Below are 21396 nucleotides of genomic sequence, written 5' to 3'. Positions count from 1 at the left end.
TTCCTGGTGTCCTATTTTAGATTTCAGCTTCTGCGTGTGCCTGGCCGGTTATTGACTTAGTCTCTGCCTGCTTGTGTGTTCTGTTTTCTGGTTTCTCCTGATTCGTGCTTTGTATCTCTGACCTCCCTTGCTTGCTGCCTGCCCCCGACCATATTGCCTGTTATTCGACTACTCTTTTGGATCCTGATTTTGTACCTTTGCTGCCAGACTGTTGTGACCCGGATTGCTGACCATTCTCATTGTGTTTTGTCTGTCTGTCTTGTCTTTTTGTCCCACCAAGCCAGTACAGGGACCGCCGCCCAGTTGCTGCCCTAGGGTTTAGCCTAGGGGGGCAAGTAGGTAGAGTCAGTGGGCGGGGCTGAGCTTAGGGCTCACTGTCTCTGTGTGTCTGGTGTCACCAGTTCCTGACAGGTTGTTTTGGGGAAATTTAGACAGTTTTGATTTTAGGCAGACCCCTTTATTCAGGTATATTTATAGCTACTGGTATATTTATAGCTACACAGTCCTGTCCGCCACTGGACCCTAGGTATGATTATCCCTTCCTCCTTTCACTGCCCAAACCACCAAGTATACTGACATTAACCACTTTACTTTCCTAGAACCACAAGGAATCCTTGCATTAACCCCTGAACTACCCCAAACCACAAAATATACTGAAATTAACCCCCTTACAGTTCTAGATCATACATACTAATGTTACCCCAGCCACTGCCCTAGACCACTAACTATTCTGACTTAAACTTTTAAGCTGTAGAACACTAACAGCTTTACTGTCATAGACCTTCAGGCATACATATACCCCTTCACTGCCCTAAACTTTTAGTGAAACGTGCATTTGCTGAGCGGGCAGGATCAGGAAGAAGCCAGAGCACTTAGAACAGCAGCAGCAGATTTGGGGTGTGTGGGAATGCTTTATGTTTGCAGCACCTGGACCCGTTGTAAAAAAAAATAAAATAAATAAATATATATATATATATATATATATATATATATACATGTATATAATCCCAAGCAACTCAAGGATTATTCCTGGTGACCAGTAGTAAAAGGGTTAATACTACATATTTGGGGTCCATTGGTTTCTCACCTCATGAACATCCTATGAATATACAGGACTAGTGTATTCCCTTATAGCTCCAAGTAGGTAAGTGGCACAGTATATTGGGTATTAGGAGAGCAGACCTGTCCCCATGCAGTATGATAACAGATCTGGTGACAGATCTGGTGACAGATCTACCTTAAGCTTAAGTATACTTTAAAATGGTCTATAAAGATCCCGACATTTCATAACATCTTGCTACTGTCAGCAAAGGGCCTGTGTCATCTACCTGCATAACTGAGACCCTGCTGTCTCGACTGTACCACTCACTCTTGTCAGAGTATCAGAGTATCTCAGTGTTTACCAACAGAAATGGAAAATGGTTATACAGTTTAGGCTCAATCAGGCTGCTGGCGACTGCAGAGCAAGGCGGATTACACAGGTCATATCCATGTAAAGAAGGATGCACCAAACTCATAACTAGCATGTTTTACAGGGAGGAACACACAGGATGTCTGCATCTAGGAGCAGGTGGAAATATTGCAGCCTAAAGAGGCGTTACTAGAAATGGCTGGGCCCCATAGCCAACTTTTGATTGCCCCCCCCCCCCCCTCGGTCGACCACTATGTCATCAACACACTCAGCTCTACACAGGTTCTGTACACCATATACATTACAGTGCAGTTATATCAGGTAACTCACAGGGGACATCTTCTCTGATCGGAGTTGTCTCATTTTCATTTTCTTCTCCATCTGCCCTGGGCCATTATAAGAACTTCTCTGAGCCACGAATCCACAGAATCTGCCAGAGAAACATATTAGGCTCCTCATTTTGGCACCATCCTCATCTCTCTACAAACTGCACATCTGTATTGGCCTCTTTACACCCTGATTTAGTGGGTAGCCCTGACACTATGCGTATTACCCCTTATAGTATATTCCCCTCTGTGTATTCCTCCTTACAGATGCCCCCATGTTGGCCCCTTATAAATGACTCCCCTGTGTTTTCCATCCTCCTCATAGATGGTCCCCCATGTTGCCCCCCCTTATATTTTTCCCCTTATAAATGCCCCTCATGTTGTCCCCCTATAGATGGCCCCCTTGTGTTGTGCCCCTATAGATGGCCCCCTTGTGTTGTGCCCCTATAGATGGCCCCTTGTATTATCCCCCATCGATGCCCCCCTGTATAATCCCCCTATAGATGGCCCCCTGTATTATCCCCCATAGATATCCCACTGTATTATCCCCCATAGATTTCCCCCTGTATTATCCCCCATAGATGGCCCCCTGTATTATCCCCCTATAGATAGCCCCTTGTAAAAAAAAAAACACAACTCACCTAATTCCCCCGTCGTCTTCTCCCCAGGGGGCTTCCTGGGGATTCCCAGGCAGCACTGGTACCGAACTCAGCGTACCGAACCCATGTTGCCCCCCCCTTATATTTTTCCCCTTATAGATGCCCCTCATGTTGTCCCCCTATAGATGGCCCCCTTGTGTTGTGCCCCTATAGATGGCCCCTTGTATTATCCCCCATCGATGCCCCCCTGTATAATCCCCCTATAGATGGCCCCCTGTATTATCCCCCATAGATATCCCACTGTATTATCCCCATAGATGCCCCCCCTGTATTATCCCCCATAGTTGTCCCCCTGTATTATCCCCCATAAATAGCCCCCTGTATTATCCCCCCATAGATGGCCCCCTGTATTTTCCCCCTATAGATGGCCCCTTGTAAAAAAAAAAGCACAACTCACCTAATTCCCCCGTCGTCTTCTCCCCAGGGGGCTTGCTGGGGATTCCCAGGCAGCACTGGTACCGAACTCAGCGTCTGCCGGAGCTAGTACTTCCGACGCACGTAGCGTCTGTGCCGGAAGTACAGGCCGGGGGCGGATGCTGAGCTCCCTAGTACCTGTGCTGCCGGGAATAGGATGGGACGCGCAAGGGGCCCCCCCTTGCCCCCAGTTACCAGGACACCCCCGGACCCCAAACGGCTGCAGCACCCGGGAGGTCGCCGGGTGTTGCAGGCTTTGTCAGCTTCGGGTGCCTGCGCCACGGGCCCCCTGATGCTGCGGGGCCCCGTAGCAGCTGCTACGGCGGTAGTTCTGCCCCTGAATCAGAGTATCCATTAGACAAGTTCCACATTAGAACTTCTTTTTCATTGTGTCCATGGTTAGAGAAGATACATCAAAGTATATATATTTTTACAAGTGAATGACCCAGATTCTTTTTCTTTTCTTAGTTACACTATTAATATTGGTCTAATTGACAAGCTGTCTGGCTGCTTCATCTCTATACAAGGTCCTCTTGATGACAGTCTTAAAGTTGCATTGTTCCTTCAAGCTGCAACTACCTTGCTACATGAACTTTGCAGACTTTGTATTTCTATAACTCCAAGGTAAGCACCTTTTCCAATGGCTACTTAATTAAATGACCAGTAACAGCTATACTGTGTCTTTTAGATATTGTAGTAGATCAGTAACCCAATGGCACACATATAAATATATATATACTTGGCCTTAGAGCACTTGTTTAGCACACTCTATTTTTAACCCCTTAAGGACAGAGCCTGAAATGGCCTTAATGACAGAGACAAATTTTATGAATATGACCTGTGTCACTTTATTCATTAATAACTTCGGGATGCTTTTACCTATCCGGCCGATTCTGAGATTGTTTTCTTGTGACATATTGTACTTCACATTTCTTGTAAATTGGAGTCGATACTTATAACGAATCTTTATGAAAAAACCCAAAATAACGTGAAAAATTGTGGAAAAAATGCATTTTTCCAACTTTAAAACTTTTCTGCTTATACAGAAAATGGTTATACCACATAAATTATATATTAAATAGCATTAGCAACATGTCTACTCTATGTTGGCGGCATTTATTAAACTATATTTATTTTTTTATTTATTTATTAAACTATAAACTATAAACTATATTTTTTTTAGACAATAGAAAGCGTAAAACATTAGCAGCAAATTTCCAAATTTTCAGTAAAATTTCAAAATCAGATATTTTTAGAGACCTGTTCAGGTTTAGGCTATGTTCACACTACGTATATTTGAGGCTGTATAGCAACCAAAACAAGGAGTGGATTGAAAACACAGAAAGGCTCTGTTCACATAATGTTGTAATTGAGTGGATGGCCGCCATTTAATGGCAAATATGTGCTGTTATTTTAAAACAACGGCTGTTGTATTGAAATAATGGCAGTTATTTACTGTTATATGGCGGCCATCCACTCAATTTCAACATTGTGTGGACAGAGCCTTTCTGTGTTTTCAATCCACTCCTGGTTTTGGTTGCTATGAGGACCTTACATGAGGACCAAATACAGCCTCAAATATACGTAGTGTGAACCCAGCCTACAAGTGTATTTGAGGGGACTGTATGTTAGAAAGCCCCACAAAGCACCCCATTTTAGAAACTGCACCCCCTAAACTCTGCAAAAGCATATCCAGAAAGTTTTTTTAACCCTTTAGGGGAGTCACAGAAATAAAAGCTAAGTGTGTAAGAAATTTGAAAATTTTAATTTTCTGTGCAGAGATTTTATTGTAATCCAATATTTTTCATAATTATAAACCTATTACCAGAGAAATGCACTCCAATATTTATTGCCCCGTGTCTGCAGTTTATAGAAATACCCCATATGTGGCCCTATTGCGCTATTTGACGCAACCACAAGCCTCAGATATAAAGGAGCGCCTAGTGAATTTCAATGCCTCCGCTATATTTGGTCATTTCTGACTGTACCACTTCAGGTTGGCAGAGGCTCTGGGGTGCCAAAACCTAAAAAACACCCCTAAAGGGACACCATTTAGAAAACTGCACCCCTCAAGGAATGTAACAAGGGGTGCGGTGAGCATCTGGACCCCACAGGTGCTTCACAGATTTTCCGAACAATATGGCGTGAAAAAAGACAAAAGTATTTTTTACACTAAAACGTTGTTCTAGCCTTCAATTTTTCATTTTCACAAAGGGATAAAAGGAAAAAAAAAACACAAAACATGTAGCGCAGTTTCTCCCGAGTACGGAAATACCCCACGTGTGGACATAAAGTGCCAAGCGGGCGCAGGACGAGCCTCCAAAGGGAAGGAGTGCCAATTGGCTTTTTGAAGCTGGATTTCACTGGAATTTATTTCAAGGGCCACATCGCATTTGCAGAGCCCTCGTGCTGCCAAAACACTGGAAACCCCCCACAAGTGACCCCATTATGAAAACTACACCCCTCAAGGAATCTAACAAGGGGTGCAGTGAGCATATGCACCCCACTGGTGACGGGCACAAATGTGGAACAATGTGACGTGAAAGTAAAAATTTTCATTTTTTCACTTTCACGGCACAAATGTGCCCGTCATCAAGGGGTCCATATCCTCATTACACCCCTTGTTAGATTCCATGAGGGGTGTAGTTTCCAGAATGGGGTCACTTGTGGGGGGTTTTCACTGTCTTGGCAGCACGAGGGCTCTGTAAATGCGACATGGCGTTCATCATCCATTCTAGCCAAATGCAACCTCCAAAATCCAAATGGCGCTCCTTCCGTTTGGAGGCTTGCCCTGCGCCCACATAGCGCTTTATGTCCACATGTGGGGTATTTATGGACTCAGGTGGAATTGCTCTACACATTTTGTGGTTTTTTTTTCTCTTTTAACCCCTTGTGAAAATGATAAATTCAAGGCTAGACCAACATTATAGTGTAAAAATGTAATACTTCATTTTCACGCCACATTGTTCCACATTTGTGGGGTCCATATGCTCACTACACCCCTTGTTACATTCCTTGAGGAGTGTAGTTTCCATAATGGGGTCACTTGTGGGGGGTTTCAACTGTCTTTGCAACACAGGGGCCTTTTAAATGCAACATGGCCCCTCGAAATCCATTCCAGCCAAATCCAGCCTCAAAAAACCAAATGGCGCTCCTTCCCTTTGGAGGCTTACCCTGCACCCGCCTGGCGCTTTATGTCCACATGTGGGGTATTGAAAAAATCAAGACAAGATCAATGATTTAGAGTAAAAAAATTTAAAAAATTACACTAAATGTTGGTCTAGCCTTGATTTTTTTCCATTTCCACAAGGGGTTAAAAAAGAAAATGAATGCAAAACATGTAGGGTAATTTCCCCTGAGTACGAAAATACCCCACATGTGGACATAATGTGCCATATGGGCACAGGGCAAGCCAACAAAGGGACAGGGCGCCATTTAGAGGCTGGAATGGAGGATGGAGGCCATGTCCTAATTACAAAGCTCCTGTGCTGCCAGGACAGTAGAAACCCCCCACAAGTGACCCCATTCTGGAAATTACACCCCATAAGGAATCTAACGAGGGGTGCAGTGAGCATATGGACCCCACTGGTAACAGGCACATATGTAGAAAATGTGCCGTGAAAATAAAAAATACCATTTTTTTCATTTTCACGTCCCAAATGTGGCCGTCACCAGGGGACCATATCCCCGCTGCCCCCCTTGTTAGATTCCTTATGGGGTGTAGTTTCCAGAATGGGGTCACTTGTGGGGGGTTTCTACTGTCCTGGCCGCACAGAGGCTTTGTAATTGCATCATGGCATCCTCTTATGGGAATGGCAGCCATACCTATTTAGCTGGGGAAAAGGGACAATTCTAATTTATTTGGGGGTATTAGGCTAATTATTAGTTTATAAGGTTGAAAATGACAGGTGTCAACAAATTCAACCTGTGTTGATCCAGAGGAAGGCAAAAAACCCTCGTGAGGCAGACGACAGTAGCCTCATCACAGGGGAAAAATTCCTTCCCGACTCCATAATGGCGATCAGAACAATCCCCGGATCAACGTGACTCCTGAAATAGGAATAAGGGACAGAATTTAGATAATGTAGAACTCCAAAGATGTGTAGTACGCCTTGAAGCGATCCTGTATGCAGAGGCCGGGGTGATTTAGACAGTTGTCACACTGGAAAATGGTGTCCTTCCTGATCCCCCTGTTACGCCACACTCTGCACTTCTTCTGGGGTCTCCTGTTTTCCAGTGTGGGGGACGTCACCTGGAAAATGTTTCCCTGGTGCGATACGGGGTCCTTCATATCCAGAAGCGCTGGGTCTGCTCCATGGCTGCTAAATATTAGGGCTCTATTACGGCTTCTGATATTTTCGGATCGTGCCACAAGCTACAGTAGCGAGCGGAAGAGGGGGTGCTGGTATAAAAGTTATCCCCATACAGGTGGTAACCTTTATCCAGCAGTGGGAGGATCAGTTCTCGAACGATCTCGCCATTAACTCGGAGGATGGGGGTGGGGGGCATCTGGGGACTGGATTCGGGTGTCCCTTCCTTCATACACTCTAAGGGTACGTGCACACTGCGGAATGGCGAAGGATGACCCTTTGTGCATTCCGCAGCTGGCACCCACCGGCGGACTGATGCGGGCGCGCGTCTCCGTCCGTGTCATAGACTCCATTCTATGCACGGGCGGATTCCGCTCTCCGTCCAATGTGTTCATTTTTTGGATGGACAATGGAATCCACCCGTGCATAACATGCAGTCTATGACACGGGTGGAGACGCGCGCCTGCATCAGTCCGCCGGTGGGTGCCAGCTGCGGAATGCACAAAGGGTTATCCTTCACCATTGCGCAGTGTGCACGTACCCTAAATCTGTAAGTGTACCCGGAGGTACTCTCACAGAGTTTTTAGAATTTCACGCCATACCGTCATCTCTTATTGGGACGGTACTGGCGGAAAAGACGTGTTTGGGGGGCAGCGTACGCTACGATACCCCCAGACACGTCACTAGATGATGAGGATGAATGGAGGAAAGAAGGATCCCCTATTCATCCTCACTGGCTGTTTTGGTGTCGGAGACAATAATAGCGTATGCGTCCGATACCGAAAACGCCCTGGGGGCCATCTTTATACGGGGATATGTATATGGGGTATGTAGTGGTGTAGTGTAACACTTAATTCAATGTAGTGTAGTGTAATGTAGTGTTTTTTACGTTTTTTTTTTAACATTCAGTATAAAAAAAACCTACGCCAGAAATGGTGTTGCTGATAAATGCACTTATCAGCAGACTGTGGCAGTAGGATATAGAAAAAAACACCCTACGCCAAAAAGGATGAGTCGCTGGTTAGCAGCGCACTTACGTGCAATGCTGATCAGCACTCAGCGGCGGTAGGGTGCAGAAAATAAAAAAAGAAAAAAATTGGAAAAAAAAAAAACCAACAAAAAAAAACATTTTCTACATGCTGAACATGCCTGTAGCTACTGATAAGTGTATAATATACACTTATCAGCCGCTAGGGGGCAGTATTACGGAAAAAGCCGGAAAAAGACGAAGTTAGACGACGAGGGACCGGAAAGAAGCCGAATGGGAGCGCCGGAAATAGCCGAAGAGGACTCCGCAGACCCGGAAGATGCCAATCGGGACCCCGGATCCGGTGAGTATGGCCCAAATACCTGCTCTGGACCCCTCAGCTACCTAGCAGAGGGGTCCAGAGCAGGTATTTTACACCTTGGGGGCACTTATATCGCCGTGATTGGCCGGTCGTTCCCGGCCGGCTGATCACGGCGATCGGGACCGTGGCATCGGGCCACCATTACTTTTATCAGTAATGGCGGTCGGTGCCGTCCTCGGACAGCACCAACCGCCATTTTTTTCACCGATGACCCGAAAAGCTGCAGATCGCCGCTATTGGCTGATCTTAATTGATCAGCCAATAGTGGCGATCGTCAGCACGGGGGGGGTTAATCACCCCCCGTGCCGACAAGCTATGGTGGTCTGCTGTTAGTAACAGCAGCCATCATTACCCGATCGCCGCGTGTTTACACGCAGCGGTCGGGTAAACATCGGGCGTAAATTTACGCCCTGGTGCGTTAAGTACCAGGCTGCGAGGGCGTAAATTTACGCCCGATGTCGTTAAGGGGTTAATAATCTTATTTTCATTTCTGAGGGTATGTTCACATGTATCCTTATTTCCTTTTGTTTAATTTGCAAGGAGAATTCCTTGTCCATGTCAATTCCGCACAGAATTGTGGTTGGAACTTGAGAGGAGACCTAGACACTTTTGCAAAGGATGCTTGCAACACATATTCCGTGGCGTACAGGTGGAAATTCAAAGCCCTATTGACTTCTATGGGGTTTCTCCAGAGGAATTTGCTCAAAGAATTGACATGTTTTTTTGAAGCTCCAGAGCTACTTTGTTCAATATATGTGATTGTATTGAAAAAAAGATGACAAGGCATTAGAGTTTTTTAAATAACTGACCAGGTGCTGTTTTTAGTTCACCACATTCATTAATTGGACAATCACAAAGTGCAGCTGTATTAATAAATATCCCTTATTGCCATTGGGCACTAAATATGACTCTTTTCACACAATTTGTGATCATCTGATAGCAGGAGTGCTCACAATTTGCAGTTCACTGACTTGTTAGGTTCTGTCTTGTTACACCAAACCGGTGTTCTTTTGGCCTCCATTGGTCCAACATATAGTGGTTAGAGATGAGTGAACCTCGAGCATGCTAGAGTCGATCCGAGCCCAAACTTTTGGCATTTGATTAGCGGTGGCTGCTAAACTTGGATAAAGCCCTAAGGCTATGTGGAAATCATGAGTATAGTCATTGGCTGTATCTTTGTTTTCCATACTACCTTAGAGCTTAATCCAGCTAATCAAATACTGAACGTTCGGGTTCGGATCGACTCGAACCTGAACCTGGTTCGCTCATCTCTAATGGTGGTACAATTCACAAAAGGATGTATGGAATAACATGCTAGACAACACTACTCTATGCCATGAGATCTTGAAATAAGGTGTATACCATGCTAAATACATTTTTAGACACGTAGGCTATAATTGGTGGATGGGTAGTGTATAGCATCCAGTATGCATAAATGTAAATATGGAAACAGCACAGTCTGCCGTATGCCATACTCCAGAATCCGTCCCCCATTGGTTTACATTAGGGATGGTCCGAAACGAGTTCGGTTTGGGTTCGTACGAACCCGAATTCTTGGCAATGATTACCGCTGTCTTCCCTCTCTGTGGAGAGGGTGGATACAGCGGGAGGACCGCCTGGAAAGCTGGGATACAGCCATAGCCATAGGCTGTATCCCAGTTTTCCAGGCGGTCCTCCCGCTGTACCCACCCGCTGCACGGAGCGGGAAGACAGCGGGAATCTGATGCCGAGCGTTCGGGTTCATACCTCGGCAGTTTCCGACCATCCCTAGTTTACATTATAAAAAAAACTCAGATTGAAACTGATCTGTTTTTCTTTTATGTACTCATAAATGTGGTTGAGCAAGTTTTTCTGTAAGTTAAAAGTAAATGTACTACAACGAAAAACTGTAAAACGGATGAAAGAAGCGCAGTGTGAACCTAGCCTAGGCTATCTAATAATAAACTGGCTTTTACCGATTTACTTAAGTGAAAAAATAAAGCTCTATATCTCCCATTGACAGATAGTTCATTTTTATATTACCTAGCTTAAAAGCTGACCAAAAACCCAGTGTATACACCGACGCATAATATTAATTAACTTTTACACATCTGTGTTGATTTTTTTTGAGCCAATAGTGTACAATAGATCTGTGACGATTTTCATTTGTCTCATTTTTTTTCAGCTAAGCCTATTGTTTCACTGTAGAAATGAATGGTATACTGAATGAAATGTTCTAAAGAAATTGACTGCATTACATTATACAATTGTATGTGTATACTTCAAAGGGCAAACCAAAAGGCAGTAATAGAAAATTCATACAGTATGATGTATGGCTATTCAAGCTCTCCACTTGTATGTAACGGTACCATTATATGTTACCCTATATTATTTACAGCACACTTTGATTGGATTCCCACTAGGATATGTAAACAATGTAGTCAGCACTGAACTGTTACACATCACATCATCTGATTAGATCAGCTCACCTTTCCTTTAATACCTTGTTTTCTGGGTTGCTGAATAGACCCTTTTTATTTTCCATACTGAATTTTAAGAAAGCGCTTGATTGAAAATGACATTGCAAACCAACAGGAGACATAGGGAGCCTCCTAAATATACTGTCAGCTCTTAAATGTAAACAGAGCTGTAAAGAACTCAACTACAACCCCTGATCTGGTTTACAGTGTTATGGATGTGTGGTTAAAGCATTTCTGTAGACCGTCAATGCATGTGGTAACGCTTGCTGAGTCGGTTATCAGATGTTATGTAGGATGAAGTAGCTGGAATTCAAGAATAAAATATAGTTCCACATTACTGAAATGTATGCTACAACATTACAAGTTCTACTAATGGAACATTTGTCCTATAGAAGCTCTGGACATCACACTGTGTTAAAAACCATACACTTCTAAATGTCAATTATTCAGCTCCGCTCACATATGCTTTCTGCTCATTGATATATGCTAGGGTAGTCTGCATTCATGTGTAACCAGTAATGACCTTGTCTCATAGCTATGTATCTCTCTGCAGTGCTTCACTTCCATTTTTCTAGCTCATACTTTCCTGTTTCTTTTTGTTTTTTTGCCGCCAGACCAAGAGCCAGATTTGATGTTGTTTATTATACATAGGTTATGTTATGAATAGGGTTGAGGTTTTTATTTTAGCCAGATATTCACACTAGACCATGAGCAAAAGTATAGGAAAAGTCCGCTCACCAAAATTGCTGTAGTAGTTAACTCAGTTGGCAGTGGTATCCCGAAGCACGTGGAAAAAACATATTGCGGGCCACAACCCATAAGGCAGCCGAAGAAGGTAAGTGTCCACAGCTTCTTAAAATATAAGGTTCTTTATTTTGGCATCAAAACATAAAAAACAAAACAAAAAAGTGAACAGTGAGGTAAAAAAAACCGCGACGCGTTGCGAGGCTCTACCTCTTAATCATGGCAATGTGAAAGCATGAATAACAAGTTTTTATGTTGCCACATGTGATACAAATGAGATAGGGAATGCCCCTCAACGGGAGGGGAAATCTCTCGTCAGATATATCACATGATCAGCTTACAAAATATACACAATAACTGACGAAAAATAAATAACAAAATTAACTTCACAAAAAGAATATAAGTGACACTGATAATTATCAGACCAAAGAAATTTAGTAAATATACAGTAAATCTGATTTATAGTTCAGACCTCTTGGGAATCTTGTATCCAATAAGAGAATCCACAGGGCTTCTCATTTGCGCAGTAGGGAGGTCCAATTACCTCCTCTCCTGGGTTGTTTAACCCTTTCTATAGCGCTTATACGGAGACTGTTTGTGTTACCAGCATGGCAATCTACAAAGTGTTTGGCTAAACCTGATAGCGATCTGCTCGATCTACCGAGAATATGTGACCTTATGTCCGTAATGTGTTCCCCCACTCGGATTTTAAGTTTACGTGTGCTAGAACCCACATATTGAACATTACAGATGTTACAGTGTGCTACATATACAACATGGGTAGTATTACAATTAATAAAGGACTTTATTGTATAATTGCGACCTGTGCTGCATGGAGTTATTGTGTGGCTTTTTTCCGTGAACTGACAAAGGCCACACCGCGGTACCGCACAGGCCGCGGTGTGGCCTTTGTCAATTCACGGAAAAAAGCCACACAAAAACTTCATGCAGCACAGGTCGCAATTATACAATAAAGTCCTTTATTAATTGTAATACTACCCATGTTGTATATGTAGCACACTGTAACATCTGTAATGTTCAATATGTGGGTTCTAGCACACGTAAACTTAAAATCCGAGTGGGGGAACACATTACGGACATAAGGTCACATACTCTCGGTAGATCGAGCAGATCGCTATCAGGTTTAGCCAAACACTTTGTAGATTGCCATGCTGGTAACACAAACAGTCTCCGTATAAGCGCTATAGAAAGGGTTAAACAACCCAGGAGAGGAGGTAATTGGACCTCCCTACTGCGCAAACGAGAAGCCCTGTGGATTCTCTTATTGGATACAAGATTCCCAAGAGGTCTGAACTATAAATCAGATTTACTTTATATTTACTAAATTTCTTTGGTCTGATAATTATCAGTGTCACTTATATTCTTTTTGTGAAGTTAATTTTGTTATTTATTTTTCGTCAGTTATTGTGTATATTTTGTAAGCTGATCATGTGATTTATCTGACGAGAGATTTCCCCTCCCGTTGAGGGGCGTTCACTATCTCATTTGCATCACATGCGGCAACATAAAAATTTGTTATTCATGCTTTCACATTGCCAGGATTAAGAGGTAGAGCCTCGCAACGCGTCAGCGTTTTTTAGCTCACTGTTCACTTTTTTGTTTTGTTTTTTATGTTTTGATGCCAAAATAAAGAACCTTATATTTTAAGAAGCTGTGGACACTTACCTTCTCCGATTCACACTAGACCACTTACGCTCCTTGCTTGTATATACTGACATTCTCTACTTCTGTGAACATGACTTTGTTCTGTTCTCTGCATTACTATACTTTCTGCCTTAGCACTGGTAGCCACTTGAGATACTATGCCATGGTTAATTTTCCGAGATAACTGTACATATACACTACCGTTTAAAAGTTTGGGGTCACATTGAAATGTCCTTCTTTTTGAAGGAAAAGCACTGTACTTTTCAATGAAGATAACTTTAAACTAGTCCTAACTTTAAACAAATACACTCTACACATTGCTAATGTGGTAAATGACTATTCTAGCTGCAAATGTCTGTTTTTTGGTGCAATATCTACATAGGTGTATAGAGGCCCATTTCCAGCAACTATCACTCCAGTGTTCTAATGGTACAATGTGTTTGCTCATTGGCTCAGAAGGCTAATTGATGATTAGAAAACCCTTGTGCAATCATGTTCACACATCTGAAAATAGTCTAGCTCGTTACAGAAGCTACAAAACTGACCTTCCTTTGAGCAGATTGTGTTTCTGGAGCATCACATTTGTGGGGTCAATTAAGCGCTCAAAATAGCCAGAAAAAGAGAACTTTCATCTAAAACTTGACAGTCTATTCTTGTTCTTAGAAATGAAGGCTATTCCATGCGAGAAGTTGCTAAGAAATTGAAGATTTCCTACAACGGTGTGTACTACTCCCTTCAGAGGACAGCACAAACAGGCTCTAACCAGAGTAGAAAAAGAAGTGGGAGGCCGCGTTGCACAACTAAGCAAGAAGATAAGCACATTAGAGTCTCTAGTTTGAGAAACAGACGCCTCACAGGTCCCAACTGGCATCTTCATTAAATAGTACCCACAAAACACCAGTGTCAACATCTACAGTGAAGAGGCGGCTGCAGGATTTTGGGCTTCAGGGCAGAGTGGCAAAGAAAAAGCCATATATGAGACTGGCCAATAAAAGAAAAAGATTAAGATGGGCAAAAGAACACAGACATTGTACAGAGGAAGACTGGAAAAAGTGTTGTAGACGGATGAATCCAAGTTTGAGGTGTTTGGATCACAAAGAAGAACGTTTGTGAGACGCAGAACAAATGAAAAGATGCTGGAAGAATGCCTGACGCCATCTGTTAAGCATGGTGGAGGTAATGTGATGGTCTGGGGTTGCTTTGGTGCTGGTAAGGTGGGAGATTTGTACAGGGTAAAAGGGATTCTGAATAAGGAAGGCTATCACTCAATTTTGCAACGCCATGCCATACCCAGTGGACAGCGCTTGATTGGAGCCAATTTCATCCTACAACAGGACAATGACCCTAAACACACCTCCAAATTGTGCAAGAACTATTTACAGCAGAAGCAGGCAGCTGGTATTCTATCGGTAATGGAGTGGCCAGCGCAGTCACCAGATCTGAACCCCATTGAGCTGTTGTGGGAGCAGCTTGACCGTATGGTACGCCAGAAGTGCCCATCCAACCAATGCAACTTGTGGGAGCTGCTTCTAGAAGCGTGGGGTGCAATTTCTCCAGCTTACCTCAACAGATTAATAGCTAGAATGCAAAGGTGTGCAATGCTGTAATTGCTGCAAAATGTGGATTCTTTGACGAAAGCAAAGTTTGATGTAAAAACAATGTTATTTCAAATACAAATCATTATTTCTAACCTTGTCAATGTCTATGACTCTATTTTCTATTCATTTCACAACGTATGGTGGTGAATACGTGTGACTTTTCATGGAAAACACAAAATTGTTTGGGTGACCCCAAACTTTTGAACGGTAGTGTATATCGTTTACAGTAACCTTTGTGCTAAAGAGAAGATATCCACAGTCCCGTCCCCTGTTTAACATGACATTTGTGTCTGTCTTCATTCAGCTCTTGGGACATATTTGAAAGCAGTCAGGATCCCACGGGCCTGTCAGCCGCCCTTCAGAGCTCAGATCTTGTCGGAGTTGTGCATATGCTGTATTGTGCACTGTTCCACAATTCTTCCTCTGAACCCAATGTTTCCAGCTCGAAAGAGACCTATGAGCAGAACACCATTCAAGTGGCAATTCAAAGCCTGCGGTTTCTTAACAGTTTTGCTACACTTCATCTCCAGTCATTTCAGGTAAATACATTTACAATTTCTTCTATAACTGAATATTGAGGACATGATCTGCCCTTGTAAAAGACACTATTATGCCTTATCTAATAAAGCTGTGTGGCTTATCTGCAAGTGGGTATGGTCTCATTGGAGAACAGCATAGCCTAAACACAGCATTGCGCACTAAACGTACCCCATGATTTTGGCATAAAGTAGGCCAACTGAGAGCCATATTACACGGCCTGACATTACATTGTGCATCCCTTGCTTTGGTGTGAAAATATTAAGCAATGTAATTACCGCAGCCAACTACTATGCTTCCATATTTGATAACCAAAGTAGATAGATTGGGGGACTTCTCAGTGCTTAGTACCAACTGGTCTTAGTCAGTCTTCTTCCCTTTGGGTAATTCACAGTTTGAGACTGGGTTCACACTACGTATATTTCAGTCAGTATTGTGGTCCTCATGTTGTAACCAAAACCAGGAGTGGATTGAAAACACAGAAAGGATCTGTTCACACAATGTTGAAATTGAGTGGATGGCCGCCATTTAATGGCAAATATTTGCTGGTATTTTAAAACAACGGCTGTTATATTGAAATAATGGCAGTTATTTACTGTTATATGGCGGCCATCCACTCAATTTCACCATTGTGTGGACAGATCCTTTCTGTGTTTTTAATCCACTCCTGGTTTTGGTTGCAATATGAGGACCACAATACTGACTGAAATATACGTAGTGTGAACCCAGCCTGAATATTTAGGGATTAATATGCATAAGGATGTGAAATTAGAGCTTGTGGGTAATATTGTCCCCTTGATAAATTACGTAAATTATAAATCTGATTAAAATGATCATACCTCCCAAATGTCTTACACCTTTTACAACACACCTCAGTCCTAGTCCTGACGATCGTTTTTAAGTCACTTACCTTATTGCTGCCGTCCTTTCTGTGGGGTAATACTAGATTTACGATTAAACTTATCACTTTACAAAGCCATTTTAGCCATTAAACATTGAAGGCAACTATTAGAAGATACTGAGTAAGCCCCTCCTCCCCATTAACAGACTGGTAGGTATTGGCTGCGGGTAAGCATCTGCACTCCTTCTCTGATGTAATGGTAGACTTACCAATGTGGGGTAATCCTGATTCCCCCATCTCACAGCAGACCTAGAACTCAATTTTTGGCATCTACATGGAGTCTGTACATTACAGGACAGATGTTATGTGTCAGATGTTCTTAAAACCTTTATAGAATTACAGGGAGAGTATCACCTGCCTAGAAACTCTTTGTTCAGATATATTCAAATAAGGCATGCACTAAATAGTCAGTTCCTACCTCTTAGATTACTGAATACCCTCTTATAGGTGTCCTCTGCTTCGAGGGTCCGAATGGGCCTTATCTTCTTGCTATATACATATTTTATGACGCTTAAAATAGTTAAAAACCCTCTACCAGCATAGGAGTATTGAAAACAGTGATGAGTGGCAAGAAATTCTGAGTTCACATACCTAGGTGTCTCCAGCAGCTAATAATAAGATGATTCAACTTTTTATTATACTTAATGGCTACCTTACACCTATATGCCTAAATCACATGTGTACAATGCCCACTGATGAATGCCATAGGTGTCGCCAGCCTTGGTGGGGTTTTTGGCACCTTATGTGGCAATGTCTGTATGTATACTCTTTTTGAGGTGAGGTAGTGGATATGCTAAAGGATGTAATTGGTAAACTTATTTCGCTAGTGCCACCTATATATTAACTCGAAGAAGTTTGTAAATACAATAGTACAATTTGCACTAATAGTGTATACCAACAGGGCGGCACCCGAAAAAAATTCAGAAGGTATGGGGGGCTTGATGAGCACATCCCCATGCAGCGTACAGAGAATCCAGATTTAAAATATTGAGAGATTCACAACCTAATATATAACAGATAGGTAGTGGGTATTCCGTACAATTGCATGTATCGTTAGGATGTGTTATTGTTCAGTTAAGTGTTATGGCAAACAGGCGGGAGTATAATACTTACCTCTGTCCTGTCGGATTGTCAGCCTTATAGAGTTTGCCCTCCCCTGTAGACTCTATGCACAGATTGCCGATAATACTAATCAATGCTATGAAATGGAAAAGCATTGATCACTATGTGCAATCTAATGATTGCCCTAAGGGCACTTATAAAATGTAAAAAAAAAATATACGAGTAGTACTCAAAAAGCAGTAACATACAAGGCCATAAAGTAAATTTTCCAAGTATGACAGTTGTGTTTGACTATTTCCTTAACCCCACTTGTCAAAGCAGAAATATAACTACTATACTTATTAGGCATATAGATTGTGGCCTAGAACATCTTACATAAATGTTATGGATTAGTTGTTTTTAACATCTTCAGATACATTTACCAAACTAAAAAGTGATTCTCAAATGTAATTTTTTGTTTTACTCCCTAGGATTTTCTCTAAGTGCCTTTCCCTGTGTTTTGTCAGTCTGTTGTAGGTGCTGAGGGCCTCTCTCTTGCATTTCGACATGTGATCAGTTCCCTGATTTGGTTTTGCACCCAATACACCTGTGAAGATCTTCTTCATGAGATCATTGTATGTGTTGGGTACTTTACAGTAAACCATGCGGACAATCAGGTGAGTGATACTATATAGTAGACTACGATGTTTCTTGAAATCAGAAAAGTTACAGACCTGCGGCTTGTGTACATAAATGATCGTTGCTCGTGTCTTTCATGTTTTAATTTGGCACCGACTTATAAGAGATCACACCGTTGTGTTCAAGAAGTCCTTAAGGGTGCTTGTACACATACCATATCGCTGCGTAATTGTCGCTGCGAGCTTCTCGCACATAAATCCGCAGCGATACTGATTGCTATCAAGTCAATGTATGTGTATTCTCGCTGCGTGTTTGGTGCAATTTTTACATGCGAGTATTTTGATTTTCACATGCGAGTTCAACACCACAAAAAACACAGCTACTTTCATGCAAGTTTTGTGCGAGTTCGGTGCGATACACAGCGATACGATATGTGTGAAGGCACCCTAAAGGGGAAACCACCAGGTACAATTATCTTTTGATATGTGATAAATGGAGGTAAAAAGCTTAAACCTTTAGAGGCAGATATAATATTCCTATATATATCCCATAAATGCTTAAAGGGTACTTATCATTTAAACAAACTTCTGACATGTCAGAAGTTTGTATCAATGGGGATCCAGCTGCGGAGACCTTCGCCATTCGGTAGAACAAAGGGGCAGACCCGCTCAGCAGTGCACACCTCTGCCCCTTTATCTCTGATTTCACTGATAAAGTATTAGTGGACAGAATTATATGGAACTTCCAGCAATCACATCTACCAGAAGTTCCATAGGTTCCATTTTAATTTAGTCTACTGCTACCTTAGGAGTGAGATCGGAAATGAAAGGGCAGAACACAAGCTCCTGAGTCTACCCCTATGTTCTAGCGATGGGCAGTGGTCTCAGCACCCGGACTCCCACCAATACAAACCTCTGACATGTCCCTATGACATGTCAAAAGTTTGTTTAAATGATAGGTACCCTTAAAAGGACAACTCCGACGGTATGGAAAAGAAAAAAAAAACAGACACACACAGATCATACTCACCATCCCTCCGGTGACGATCGGCACTTGAATCCCCCGCCGCCCACAACTCCGTCACCTCCGGCCCCGCTCTTCAGAACTTCCTCACTTCCGGGTCTGTGTGAAGTGAATGGGAGAGCTGAGCAAGCAGGGAGCCATGTGATGCGGTCCAGCCAATAAAAGGCTGCTGGTTTACATACAGCTGAATTTTCATGATTATGTAAAGCACCATCCCCCTTAACCTGCGGCGGCCTGGTGAATACTTTACCCATCCATGTTCCGGACTGGTTCTGGGGCTCCCGGTATCCTGACGCCGCACCCAACCAATCAGTGGCTGCGGCGGGACAGCGCACTGGTGGCTGAGCCGAACGTCAGGATGCTGGGAGCCACAGAAGCAGGTCAAAGCACGGATGGTTAAAGTATTCACCAGGCCACTGCGGGTTAAAGGGGGATGGAGGAATGAAAATTGTAAAGCTATTCAAAATGACAGTGCCAGGAATCACAGCGGATTTAGCTGCGGAACTCGAACATGAAGTCAGCTGCGATTCACTACGTGCGAACATACCCTAAAAGAGATTCTTTAAGGATATGTATTCTTAATAAATTAATATAGCAGAAAATAAAATACCGTTCATTTTTTTAACTTTATTTAAAATTTGACCCTTGCTTCTGCAGGGTAGAAGCCCACAGATAAATTTTTTGTAATGCACCTATGGTCTTGCTAAAAAAGACTAAAGCATGCTATCAGGCAAATAGTCTGTGGAATTTAGATAGCAGCAGGATTACATGACATACATGTGGAGGATCAAAACATACAACATATTGTGCTTTTTGCATTGTCCCTGTAGATGAAGAAGACTGTTGCCTTTAAAACACATTGGCCCAGATTTATCAAGCTGTGTAAAAGTGAAACCGGGGTAAACTGCAACCAGTCACAGCTCAGCTTGATCAAATGTACCCACAACTTACAACAACAAAACTACAGCTTATCCAGAACATAATACTGTGAATGTTGGACAGAAAACAATGATGGAATGCCCCTACCTGCCCACCCCCATGTCACTTTTACACAATATATTGTGTACCCCAAAACTGTGCCATTAAAAAATATAACTCGTCAGAAAAGACGAGTAAGAGAAAATATAACAGTGTCAGAAAATCAAGCCCACTTGTCAACAAAGAAATTCAAAAAATTATACCTCTTAAAATGCGACAATGAAAAATGAAAACACGTTTGGTTATTATGACCCAAAACAGGCTGATCACCAAGAGATTAGAAAAAAAATAAAATACAATGTGTGTTTTTTTTTAATGTTACCTTTCATGTAATCCATGTGTAATCCTAATCCATCACTTTCTGTCACAATCCAGTCAGTGGCAGTTCTGTTGCAGTTGACAGGTAGCAGGTGCTGTGCTGAGTGTTTTCTGCTGGTGAAGCACTACAAGGTTTGCTAAAATATAGTAAAATTGTGCAAGGATTTTCTTGCCTTCCTCATCAATTTGATGTTGATTCATGCTTTATGTTTAAAGTGCTTGCACCTCTTTAAAGTATGCATTTTCTTTTATTACAGAGTGACAGGTTGAAACTGTACATTACATAGACATCTTATTAATGCTATTACTCTGCATTATCACACATCTCTAAATTATCTGAAGGTTGTAACCTTTCCTCTGCCCTGGACTGGCTGCAGCTGATCCCATTTAGCAGAACTGTCTGACCATTGTCATTAGGAGAGCACAGTGCTAATCCAATACCACTGAAGTGAATGCTCTGTGGCATTGTTTATGTGTTATTCAGAGGTCATAGCCCAGTATATCCACCTAGTCATGATGCCTTGTACTGAAAAGACTACTTGAGCTTCAAGGACCCCAGTCTAGTCACCAGTTTCAGACCCCCCAGTCTTTGGACTAGATTGCAGTTTATTTATGCACTGTATGTTGGATTCTTCGGCTTGTGTGTATTCATGATAAATAAGCCTTATGAATGAAACAGTGAAAAGTCTCTCCAGATCACTTAGTTAATAGGTAAATGACTTTCCTGTCATTAGTCATCACTAGTCACCTGTCAAGTACAGATCTGTGTTTATTGTAGGTCGGACAGGCAATTTATTAGTAGACAATCTATTCTGTCTTCTTCCACAGAGGATTGGGCCCAGACCTGCTTACAGGAGCACATTGTAGGGCCAAGGTTTTGTAAGATCCCCAACACAAAACCTGCTCTCTTTTTAATTAACACCTATGTTAATGGTATTGCTGTATGGAGTCTATTAGAATTAACAGAATTAGCTTAATTGGACAATGGATAATTTGCATTTTTCATGATCTAAATACAATCCTG

The 21396-nt window shown here is 42.4% G+C and overlaps 1 protein-coding gene across 3 annotated transcripts in view; it reads left to right on the top strand.

The window, feature by feature from the left end:
* Positions 1–21396, top strand: part of SCAPER (S-phase cyclin A associated protein in the ER) — a 209141-nt gene that overhangs the window by 162083 nt on the left and 25662 nt on the right. For 2 of the 3 annotated variants that reach the window (XM_069980225.1, XM_069980219.1), the window contains exons 26-28: positions 3279–3434; positions 15240–15474; positions 17942–18091. In XM_069980225.1, coding sequence (XP_069836326.1) covers positions 3279–3434; positions 15240–15474; positions 17942–18091 — 541 coding nt within the window. Of the gene's footprint in view, positions 1–3278; positions 3435–15239; positions 15475–17905; positions 18092–21396 lie in introns of those variants that run through there. The other variant, XM_069980234.1, reaches the window with a different exon arrangement.

Source organism: Dendropsophus ebraccatus, chromosome 1, assembly GCF_027789765.1.
Source record: "Dendropsophus ebraccatus isolate aDenEbr1 chromosome 1, aDenEbr1.pat, whole genome shotgun sequence".
NCBI lineage: Eukaryota > Metazoa > Chordata > Amphibia > Anura > Hylidae > Dendropsophus > Dendropsophus ebraccatus.
Note: the sequence above shows the minus strand (reverse complement) of the source record. Positions and strands in the feature narration are given on the sequence as shown.